A 12,295-nucleotide genomic window follows, 5' to 3' on the forward strand; every position below is an offset into this window, starting at 1 on the left:
TTTTCCTTGATTTCGAGTCTCATTTTTCAGGTGCGGCTTAGATTCGAGTGCGGCTTAGATTCGAGTAAATACGGTAGTCTTGAGAGAGCCAGCCCCGACAAAATCTACCTCCTAGTGAGCAAGATGTATGAGGCAGGTGATATATCCTCAGACTTCAAGAAGAAAATAATAATTCTAATCCCAAAAAAGCAGGTGTTGACAGGTGTGAAAATTACTGAACTATCAATTTAATAAGTCACGGGTGCAAACTACTGACACGAATTCTTTACAAACAAATGGAAAAACTGGTAGGAACTGACCTTGGGGAAGATCAGTTTGGATTCCATAGAAATGTTGGAACATGTGAGGCGATACTAACCCTACAACTTATCTTAGAATATAGATTAAGGAAAGGCAAAACTATGTTTCTAGCATTTTTAGACTTAGAAAGCTTTTGACAATGTTGACTGGAATACTCTTTTTCTGATGGTGGCAGGGGTCAAATACAGGGAATGAAAAGCTATTTACAATTTGTACATAAACCAGATGGCAGTTGTCAGAGCTGAGGGGCATGAAAGGGTAGCAGTGGTTAGGTAGGGAGTGAGACAGGGTTGTAGCCTATCCTTGATGGTATTCACTCTGTACATTGAGCAAGCAGTAAAGGAAACAAAAGAAAAATTTGGAGTAGGAATTAATATCTATGGAGAAGAAATAGAAACTTTGAGGCTTGCCAATGACATTGTAATTCTGTCAGAGACAGCAAAGGACCTGGAAAAGCAGTTGAACAGAATGGAGAGTGTCTTGAAAGGAGGATATAAGATGAACATCAACAAAAGCAAAATGAGGATAATGGAATGTAATCAAATTAAACTGGGTGATTCTGAGAGAATGAGATTAGAAAATGAGTAGAATTGTGCTATTTGGGGTGCAAAATAAGTGATGATGGTCAACATAGAGAGAATGTAAAATGTAGACTGGCAGTAGCAAGGAAAGCATCTCTGAAGAAGAGAAATCTGTTAACATCAAACATTGATTTAAGTGTGAGGAAGTCATTTTTGAAAGTATTTGTGTGGAGTGTAGCCATGTATGGAAGTGAAACATAGATGATAAATAGTTTAGACAAGAAGAGAACAGAAGATTTTGATATTTGGTGCTACAAAAGAATGCTGAAGATTAGATGGGTAGATCATGTAACTAATGAGGAGGTACTGAATAGAATTGATGAGAAGGTGAATTTGTGGCACAACTTGACTAGAAGAAGGGATCGGTGGGTAGGACATTTTATGAAGCATCTAGGGATCACCAATTTTGTGTTGGAGAGCAGTGTGGAGGGTAAAAATTGTAGAGAGAGACCAAAAGGTGAATACACTAAGCAGATTCAGAAGGATGTAGGTTACAGTAGGTACTTGGAGATGAAGAACTTTGCACAGGATAGAGTAGCATGGAGAGCTGCATCAAACCAGTCTCTGGACTGAAGACAACAACAACAACCACACATAGACTATTAAATACGGTACTGAAATTATTTTCTTGATTGCAATGCTTTTAGATTTCAACAGAATATTTGTTCATAGCTAGGTGACAATGTTGTACCTTGGAACACGTTTTCACACTTGGCAAAAGTTTAATGTTCTGGAATAATTTTTGAAATTTCAGAAAAAGACTGCATCCCATAAGAAGTGAGTGTCATTTAAAAATGAAATAAGAAAAGTATTAAACTTGTATTGTAATGGTAGAGGCAAAATTCTGAAAAGTGTACAAAGTACAAAACTCTCCACTGTCTACAACTCCGCTGTCTTCTATACCAGTGTACTAAGCCTTTTCTCAGTAGTTCAAGTTGTCAGTCATTTCTCGGGTCCTCTTGGTACATTGCTTATGCCTTTGCAACCCCTATGTAATTTGGTCATTTGCAACAACTTTTCCTCCCAACAGACGACTCAGCTTGTACTTTCAACAGGTTATTCACAAATGCTAACACATCTTCTCGTGCCTTGCTCAAAAAAGACCAACTAGGCTAGCAGCACTAGCATCCAGGATGGGTAGTGATAAACTGAACGAGGGTCTGCTCTTCTTCAAAGCATATAACTGCCTGTTGAAGTCTATATTAATTGCCTTCATTTGAGCTACTCATTCTAGTAACGTTTGAGTCACATCCTGAGTGCTAACCATCTGTGCCTTTGATTCACTCAGTTGTAAAGCCTTTGTCAATGCACCAGGACAAAACATGGTAGGACAGACACAGGGAGACAATGGAACTTAGCACTACTGTAACAGTTCCTTAACACTACCCCATTTATACACTCAAGTGCCAGCTCTATGCTCTCTTTGCACTCCTGCCCTAAAGCCCAAACCTTGTACACCTAAAGCATGTAACAAGTGTAGATGAGCACATGGGGCATTATGCCTCAGAAAATTAAAAATTGTACATCCACCTGTACAAGTATAGGCATGTGTCTCCCTTGTACTTCTCTTGAACTCCCTCAATTCTCTTCCTGCACCAAATTTTACAAACTTCCTTTTAAAACCAGCCTGCCAGTTTGTACTTCTCTTGAACTCCCTCAATTCTCTTCCTGTACCAAATTTTACAAACTTCTTTGTAAAACCAGCCTGCCAGTTTGTACTTCTCTTGAACTCCCTCAATTCTCTTCCTGCACCAAATTTTACAAACTTCTTTGTAAAACCAGCCTGCCAGTTTGATTGGTACAACGTTGTACAGTGTTTGAAGAGAGAACAACCAGAGAAAATACATTTTGTTTCACCTCACCGCATTGCTCCAATGACACTATATGCTTATCTATGGCTTTCTTCAATGTCACTGCTCACTTCTGACACTAGTTATTATAGCCCCAGTATTGTCTGAGACGAATGCCCAGATGATGTCTCAGAATGATAGGCCAGACAGTAAGGCATGAGGAACGAGTTTTGTAGCTGTTGTGGAATCATAAACTCAGTTGCAATAACAACATAGTTTATTCAGGAGAATACAAACATGGTATCTTGATAGGAAGCTTTGACTCCAGGCAGCAGTGTTCCACAGCAGGGCACCCGGGTGTATGCCTGAGATGCGTCAATTGTTGGATCCAAGTGCAGCAGAATGCTGATGCAGTGGAGCTGCATGTGCTGGCACATGCCTGTTGATGTCAGATTTGTAACAACAGCATGCCCATGTGTAGATCAGTCACACCATTAGGCATGAATTGCAGTGACCAGCCATCAGCTCATAGTAAGTCAGGTGTGAGACTCCCTAGTGATGTCGAGGAGTCAGTTGATGGCAGCCCACAGAAGGCTGTAGCTAGAAGGTGCCAATTCAAGTTCTGGTGGTGTGACCTACAGAACAATGGTTAGCAGAGGCAGTGACCCATTATAGATGAGACTGCATGATCATAGTTCTCAGCCTAGGCAGCAGCCAACAACAGATAATGTTAGACTTGGACGGGCAGTATTTATACTTACTTGACTGCATTCTACTATGATGAGCTGTCACTTCTCAACATGTAGATTGTCCAAGACAGCACAGCATGAGGTAACCTGGTGCTCAACTGCACCAGGTTGGTGGTGTATGTCATGTCACATCAGCACTTTTCCTGCCCACATGTCAGAATTTTACTGACAGCCACAGGTTGTGAAGCCTGTTAGAGAATGTGTCAGTGTTTCATTTTTGATACTTGATGGATAGTGTGAATAACAATCTTTGACTGTTTGTTGATGACGCTGTACTGTACGAGAAAGTGTTGACGATGAGTGATTCTAGAATCATATGGGATGACTTAAGACAGAATATTTATTTGGTGTGATGAAAAGCAGCTGCTCTAAATGTAGAAAAACATTAAGTTGATGCAGCTGAGTAAAAAACAAAAAATCCTTTAACGTTCAAATGTTGCATTAGCGATGTGTTGCTTGACAGTCACATTGATTAAATATGTAGATGCAATGTTGCAAAGCTATATAAAATGGAAGGAGCATGTAAGGTCTGTAGCAGGGAAGGTGAATGGTCGATTTCATTTTATTGGGAGATTTCTACAAAAATGTAGGTCATCCATAAAGGAGACAGCATACAGAATACTGACATGGCACACTCTTAAGCACTGCTTCAGTGTTTGGGCTCCATGCCAGTTTGAATTAAAGAAAGACATCAAAGTAATTCAGAGGTGTGCTGCTCAGTTTGTTCCCAGTAGGTTCAGTCAACATGAGTATTATGGAGGTGCTTCATGAACTAAAATGGAAATCCCTGCAGGGAACAGAACATTTATTTCACAAAAAAAAAAAACATTTGAGAAAATTTAGAGCACTGGCATTTGTGGCTGACAATTCCACTACTGTCGACATACATTCTGCATAAGGATCACAAAGATTAGGTAAGGGAAAATAGGGCCTGTACAAAGGCATAAAGACAGTCATTATTCCTTCATTTGTCTTGACCAGTAAGTATGGAAAACTATCTGAAAAACCATTTCATCATATTTCAGTAGGATAAAACCTGCCTGCATCTGCCAAATAATGTACAGTACTTCTTTGAAGACATGGTGCAACATAGCTTCCCTGGCCTGCATGTTTGCTTGGCATGCTACCACCCATTGGAATTGTAAGGTTATGTGTATGCTTAGCAATGTGTTTGTCACTGTCAACCAGTAACCTGTGTTGTTCATTTGTAGGCTTACAAACCCTCTTCGATTTGCAGCACTTTGGGAACTAACACAATACTACTACAGTCTCAGGATCAGATATTGTGTACAGTTAAATATTTCAAATCATCGGTATACTGTCATGTACCTAGTCTGGGATATACAGTCTATTGCAGTTACATGCATCGATCGTGATGCAATTTTTACAGGTCTTGATAAAATCTACCTATATCTATTTTTTGGCGCTCGTCAGTATATTCTCAACTGCCATGGTTGTACAGGGCTACTATAAATGATTCATTCATTTCTAAGTACTATATTTTCCAAAGTATTACATGTAGAAATATGAATGATGCATGAACAGTACCACAAACACCAAGTTTGAATTGTGTCCACCAGTTGCCATTATGAGTGCAGTGCCTTGACAAAATGGTGATAAAGCAAGATAAGGGTTTTGTGTGTTGTAATATATGAGATGTTTATCTGTTGCAATAGTGCATTCAGGAGGAAATATGGAAAGAATTGCCATGTGAACAGAACATTGTTTATTGGTATTGACAATTTAGGGATACTGGCTATATCTGTAAACAGAAAAAATATTTGTTAACCAAGTGTCTAGATGCCACCATGGACAGGGTGAGGGAAAGTTTCATACACAGACCAAAACAATAATCGACAGTTTGTGGAAGCCATGCACTTGGAATACTGAATCACACTGTAGAAGTTTTGTAATGGTGTTTACATTTCAAACTGTACCATCTGCACCTCATGCAATAATTAAACTGAAAGATATGGCTGGTGCCTTCAGTTTTTCATCGCAATGCGGGAAGCACTTGAGGATAAACATTTTGCTTCCAAGCTGATATTATTTGAGGAGGAATCAACCTTACATTTTTCTGGAAAGGTTATCAGCACAATGTGAGAGTATGGGGCACTGAAAATCCTCATGAAATTGTGATGCATGAATGGAATTCACCAAGGGTTGGTATATTCTGTGTGGTATCACAGACAAAGCTGTATGGGCTGTTTTTCTTTTGTGAGAAGACTGTGACAGTTACCTCCTGGTATGTTGCAGTTGTGGTTGTCTCAAAATGACTGCTGCTTCCACAAATTTCATCTTCCAACAAGATGAGGCACCTCCTCATTGGAGCATTGATGTTTGTGGCTCCCTAAACAACAAATGTCCACATCACTGTGTTGGCTGTGGTGGTGAAGATGATGCGGCTGTGTTCCCTTGGCTCCAGGTTACCTGACCTAACGTCATGTGACTTTTTTCTTTTGCAGTACATTAAGAACCATGTTTACATAGCCCCACTGCCAAGATCATCGGTGCTGCTGTGATGAACCATTTACAGGATGTTGTTACATGTGGTATGACAAAATTTTGGACATGTGTTGTTTGACCAAAGGACTTATGTTGGGAATTTCTAGAGTGGAAAATGCAAACTCGGCGAGTTTACAGTTCTATTCATGACAGTTAGATTTCTACATGCAATACACTGGAATATATCAATTAATTCACAGTAGCCCTGTGCTCATCTTTTGATGATTTGGTCCAGGACTGCAAGTTACATCTTCATAGGATGTTTAAAATGATTGAAAAACAAACAAAAACTTCTCTTGACTTTTTTTTTAACCAAACTTTTCTTTCCTGATAATGTGGTCCATTCAGAAATTCATTATGGATTGTAACTTGTTTAGTCTCAGACCAGGAAGCATTAAGAAAAAAATGTTCAAGCTTCTCATAACTTAAATATTGTAGTCTACTTTGGCTTCCCAATGTTACAGCATATCCCTCTAAAAGTCTATTGACAAATTTAATTTTCTGGGTCCTATCATGTCAGGTACACAGTTGCCTCTCGACTAATAAATAAAATATACTGAGTGGTATTACCATGTGCCAAAAAAACATTTCACTGGTGCACTGCCTCAGTAACGTTACTGTGAAGAAGTCTCATAAAATCTATTTCCTGAAGGTTCTTTGATATCAGCGTTTGCCAGTTCTCAGTTGGTTTCAGATTATATTCTATTTAATGTATTAATTTTTGTCCCACAGAGTCACTCGTGGTCTCAACTTAAGTACATCACCCAGTTGGGATGTGTACTGGCACTGGTTAGCATTATGTGACTAAATGCATCTCTAGTGATGAGAGTTTTGGTTTGTGGTCTTTGACTCAATGAGAGCTTGAGTTCTTTTTAATTTATGTTCACTATTGACCTGTTCAGAAGAGAATTCCTTTCTCACAGCATCAATATTAGCTTTCAGACACGTTTTTACCTCAGCCATGTTGTTCTCTAACCTTTACACTTTTATTGCTTAACTATCAACTTTCTCACAAATCTCTACCTTCAAATTTGCATTTCAAAAAGCAATTTCTTCTTTTCTGTTTTCTTGGTCATACATCTGTTCCTCCAGCTTGATGTGTCTGGCAGACCTTCATTACCAGTTTGTAATTAATTGAGGGAAACTGTAATCTGAATTAAGGCACCAGGAAGGTTTGCTGGTGTTGCATGAACAATAGTACATTGGCCACTTAAACTTACACCACAAAGTGCCTGTTCTCCACTAGCCTCAGATTGACTTTTAATTCCATGTTAGCCATTTTCCAGTGACAGAATAATTCACTTTCAAACAAACAAACAAATATTTCTTATCCTGTCATGTCCTGGATGAAAAATTTTGGTGTCATCTTTCAGATATCAGTGTGCAAACATTTTATTCGGGCAGGTTTCATTCTTCTTTATGCGCACTATTTTGTATTGTGGGAGTTGTTCTTTGTGTGGGGGTGACATGTGGCAGAAAATATCCGCTGCTGAAGCCACCTAGCAATACACCTCTGTCAGGCAGGCTGCAGCAAGCACAGCCACTGTGACTCAGTTGCACGGCCCATCAAGACAAGACATTTTCAGTTCAGTCCACAGAGTGCCTTCACCTACACCAGACATGGGAACAGATGGGGCACACAACTGCGACAGTGCTCTCTCCTGCTGTCAACCTTCTACTGCATCCACTGTGTCTTGTGTGGGCAATTGAATGCAAATATACTTGTGCCATGTGAGTATTTAGGACTTCATCAGCCCCAGTCCAGGCAGTTCTGCTACAGCCAGTTAACTGATGTCTTCATCTACAGACCCATCACTTCTTCCAGCTGCACACCACCGTCATCACCAGTGGACAGCGCTAAGTTTGGCAATGTGCTCACAGGAACTGTTGGTATCACATGTTACTGTCAGACTCTTCTGATGATGAGATTGAAGGGACTTGAAATTATACCTGGTTTGTCAGAGATTTCCGAGTATTTAGTCAAGTGGGAGGGCTGTATCATATCATAAAGAATATTCAGGTGTTCCAGAAAGAGAATGATTGTGTTGTTAAGCATTCAGTAAACTGTAGGTTTATTCTAAGAATTTTGTCCAGGTTACTGACATTTTTGCACTTTGTCTATTTGAGCTTCAGTTTTGATCAGAGGAGGCCATTTGTGTTATGTTTATAAAAATATTAATAAATAGAGGTGGAACTTATGTTTTTTTGTGCGAGTATTCCAAACCTAGAACACTTCAGGGACAGGGGGATAAAAAAAGAAAAAGAAACCGCTCAAAATTGCTTTAGATGAATCCCAGATCAAGAGTCCCTAGTTAAGGTCTACCTGTTTAGCGTATAATCTAGCCCCATTTAGTAGCTTCTCAGATCCACAATTAAATACTTATTGTGTGGTCATAGTTTTGAGTTTTGTCCAGTGCTGCAGAACCATGGCTTTATTTGATGTTTGAGATGATACTAAGGATTTAAATACAAACAAAAATTTTGAGTAATGTTGCCCCCCCCCCCCCCCCCTCCAGCCCAAATTAAGATGTGTATTTGCTCCACTGGAGTATGGCCATCCTCAGTGGTGGCAACATACTGTTTACCAGATTCAAATGAACACAGTATCACCTGTAGCATCAAACCAAACCATAATCTGATGCTCCCATCACTGTGCTAGCAACTGCCAAAATTAACTCTTGCTGGAAATTAACTGTTACTATTTTGCTTTCTGATGTCATTCTAATGAGATGAACCAAGCACTGCATCAGAATTACTTTTAGATCAAATTGTCACTTTCAAAATTTCAAATGACATTGTTTGTTAATTGTAAGGAAGATTCATTGTAGCAAAATAAAAAATGAAGACATATAGATTACCACTTCTGTTCACATACAAATCATGTTTTAACTCACTGACTGAACTGGATATACATGTAGACAGAAGGGCTGCAAAAATTGCTAAAAAATGTCAAAATAAAAACAAAACATGATGTGGCTGATATGCATATCAAGGAAATGTATTTAATGTGTCGAATACATATATGGAGTTATATTCTGCCGTAGCAAAATAAGTTGTTGATGCATTTTATCATTGTATTAAGTAAGTTCAATAGAAAATTGTTCTTTAGGTGGAACAAAAAGGTGTCAAGATATTTTTACCTTATGCTTTGACTATGGTACCTCAATTGCTCCAGAATGCTTTCCAAACCAAGTGTCAAAAAGTAAGCTGATTAATGCTCTTCTATGAAGCTGTGTGAGAGTAGGTCATTCAAGCTATTCCCCATAAAACTTGTTATGGCACTGGAAATAAAACATGATTCTGACTTCAATAAATGTTAGTAATGTTGTGGATTATTTCTAAAAAATAAACCCAATATGAAAACTTGAATCACTAGATGAAAGCAGATAAAGTAAATGTAGATCGAAAGATTGCTATGAAAAGAGAGACAACATTTCACTCAGTTTTATAGCTGTAACTTACTTCTGAACAAACTTTTACTGTGCAAAAATGTAGACTACTTGAACAAAAACCTTCTGCTTGAAGCAATCAGTTAGATATAGATCAGTTATTTGGAAGCAGTCTTAGTCTGACACAAAGAATGGATAATTCAACAGACTTTCACTTCATAGTTTACTTAAATTCAGAGGGAAAATGTAAGCTGTTGTCAGTAATTGCATGTGTTGTAGCTCTTAGGGGCTGTACAATCACTTAAAATTCTGCACCATATATGGTTAACAGCTTCCCCCCCCCCCACCCCCTCCCCCTCTCTCTCTCTTCTACAAAACATTGCTTTATGAGAATAAAAAAACTAATTTATTCATTTATAGGTATTTTTGAGTGTGTAATCTGGTTTTGCTTACAGAATTTCTGAAGAAGGCTTATTTTAATTTCTAAAAACACAAATGCTCTAAACTTCACAGGGCACAGTGAGAGTACCGGCACCAGTTCAATATGCTCACAAGTTGGCATTCTTGGTAGGACAATCTCTCCACACTCGACCAAGCAATGCATTAGAGGATTTTCTGTATTTCCTGTAGAGAATTTGGTATTTTGATGGGAATCTTGATAGTGAGTATGACTGTAAGTATTTTATAGTTTCGTATGTTTTAACACAGCTGATCCATTTGTGGGAGATCGTTCCATATATTGTACTGTCCATAAGTAAAGTGAGACATTAGATTGTGTTATTTGTTATCTTATATTTGTACGTTTATACTTTTTCCCCAAAACTACATTATATTTAAGCACATAAAAGCACTAAGCTACTTTGTGCATAATCCAAAGTAAAAATTATTTATACATTGCTAAAACAGTTAACGAGTTCAGTGACAGTGTAGAACACTCAACATTGTGTGTATGGCAAAATTGTTGTGCAGTCGAATTGTAATTGGTCTTTCTCTGATGTATGGATTGTGTATCAAATTTAAGTTTTCTGTGTCACTAACTGTGTACTACATAATTGTGTTATGTAGTTGTGTGCTTCTGTTGTGAAGATGACTGTGGAACTGCAGGAGAGTATGGAACTTGCTGGTGGTAAATATATTTCTTCTACCAAATCATGGTAAATGCATACCTCACATTAGTATTTTTCTCCTGTTGAAAGAATGGCATCAGTAATCTCTTATGCACCATCTCTATAAACATTGTAGACAGGCATCATAGATATGTGTATACAAATGGTGATCTAAAAAGTATAGAAACCTTTGCTTATATATTTCCAATGCATGATCACGAAATATTGTTACCAGATTATGCATTTTGGTCAACAGTGACCATACTCACTAGGGAATCACTTTAGAACAGGGCTCTACCATAGCTGAGTCATGGACTGCGGGAGTGAGTGTTATGAATATGTTAAGTGACTTGAGGCGGTACTCATTAAAACAAATGTGCTTTTCAAATGTCTAGATATTTTCATGAAATTTCAGCCACCAACTCTCTTCTCCTAATGCCAGAATATTTTGTTGACTCCCACCTATATAAGGAGATGGTAATAAAATTAGAGAAATAACAACTCACCTGGAATGGTTTAGGGATTCATTTTACCCACTTGCTCTGTGAGAGTGCAACAGCCAAGAAATAATTTGAAAGTGGCTCTATGAATTTGAGAAAGAAGTCTCTGAGAACATGCATGTGGAACTCAGCATTGTATGGTGGTGCCTTGAGATGTATTGCTATACAAGGATGTTGAAAATTAGGTGGACTCATAAGATAAGGAATGAAAGGGTTCTCCACAGAATTAGCAAAGAAAGGAACTTGGAGATCACCAACTATAAGAAGGGTGAGGATGATAGGACATGTGGTAAAACATCAGGGGATAACCTCCATGGTACTATTGGGAGTTATAAAAGGTAAATACTATAGGGGAAGACTGAATGGAGTCTGTATCCATCAAATATTTGAGGATGTAGGGTGCAAGTGATCATTGTGAGCTGAACAGATTGACACAAGAGAGTTCATGGGTAAACATTTCTCATCTGGGAAGCAGATTCAATCATATTAAGTCATATCTCGAAAATTATTGAACTCAGTGAAGTAGATTCCTCCCCCTTGATTACCAAAATATCTTGCTCGGTAGTGGGTGTGTCCAAAGCTGTATATCACATTGTACTTGATGTGTTAAGCTTTGGAAAATTGCATTACATTTTTTCAACATTCAATTCTTACAAGTATGAAGTTACAGATCTGTTGTCTGTAAAAACGTTGAATTTGACATATGGAATAAATCTGTATAGCATCTCCTGTGTGCTCCTCTTTCATTTAGTGTCATCAAACCTCATAATGCATTCAAAATTAGACACTACACAGAGCAACAGAGTGGTGACCAACAATGCTAGACTCGCACTGGTGTATGGATTGTGTGTGTAGTCCATCAGGCTATCTGTCAAATGCCAACTACTTCAAATCAGATTACAACTCTACACATCAGCTTTCAAAGTTATAATCTTCATTTAAATAGTTAAAATCATTTCTTAATTTCTAATTGGTATTAGAATGAACAAGTACGCAAGAGTGCTAAATTACTACATTGCTGGAAGGTACTTTGAAATTTTCGATTTTTTTTTTTTTTTTTTTTTTTTTTTTTTTTTTTTTTTTTTTTTTTTTTTTTTTTTTTTTTAAAGTATCTTACGTCAACCAGTGCTCATACAGACACATAACTTTAACGTTTTTGCATTCTGACAGAAAAATTTTCTGTTATTCAAACAGTCAGCAATTAGACCATTTGATGTTGTATAATACATGTCACTGCACTTTTGCTCTGGAAGGAATTTTAGTCTTTGGTTTTTATGACCTTGAGTGATTCTTCATTTCAGTTATGCAGTATCAGCTTTCCCTACTTTTTAAGATCTGGCAAATCTGATAAACATCTTAGAGCCAAACCTACTTA

The 12,295-nt window shown here is 37.9% G+C and overlaps 1 protein-coding gene across 1 annotated transcript in view; it reads left to right on the forward strand.

The window, feature by feature from the left end:
* The window catches only part of LOC124596818 (piwi-like protein Siwi), a 267,140-nt gene that overhangs the window by 236,408 nt on the left and 18,437 nt on the right, over positions 1-12,295 (forward strand). The window contains exon 13 of the mRNA XM_047135901.1: positions 9,828-9,987. Coding sequence (XP_046991857.1) covers positions 9,828-9,944 — 117 coding nt within the window. The 3' untranslated portion in view covers positions 9,945-9,987. The remainder of the gene's footprint in view (positions 1-9,827; positions 9,988-12,295) is intronic.

This window comes from Schistocerca americana, chromosome 1 (assembly GCF_021461395.2).
Source record: "Schistocerca americana isolate TAMUIC-IGC-003095 chromosome 1, iqSchAmer2.1, whole genome shotgun sequence".
Lineage (NCBI taxonomy): Eukaryota > Metazoa > Arthropoda > Insecta > Orthoptera > Acrididae > Schistocerca > Schistocerca americana.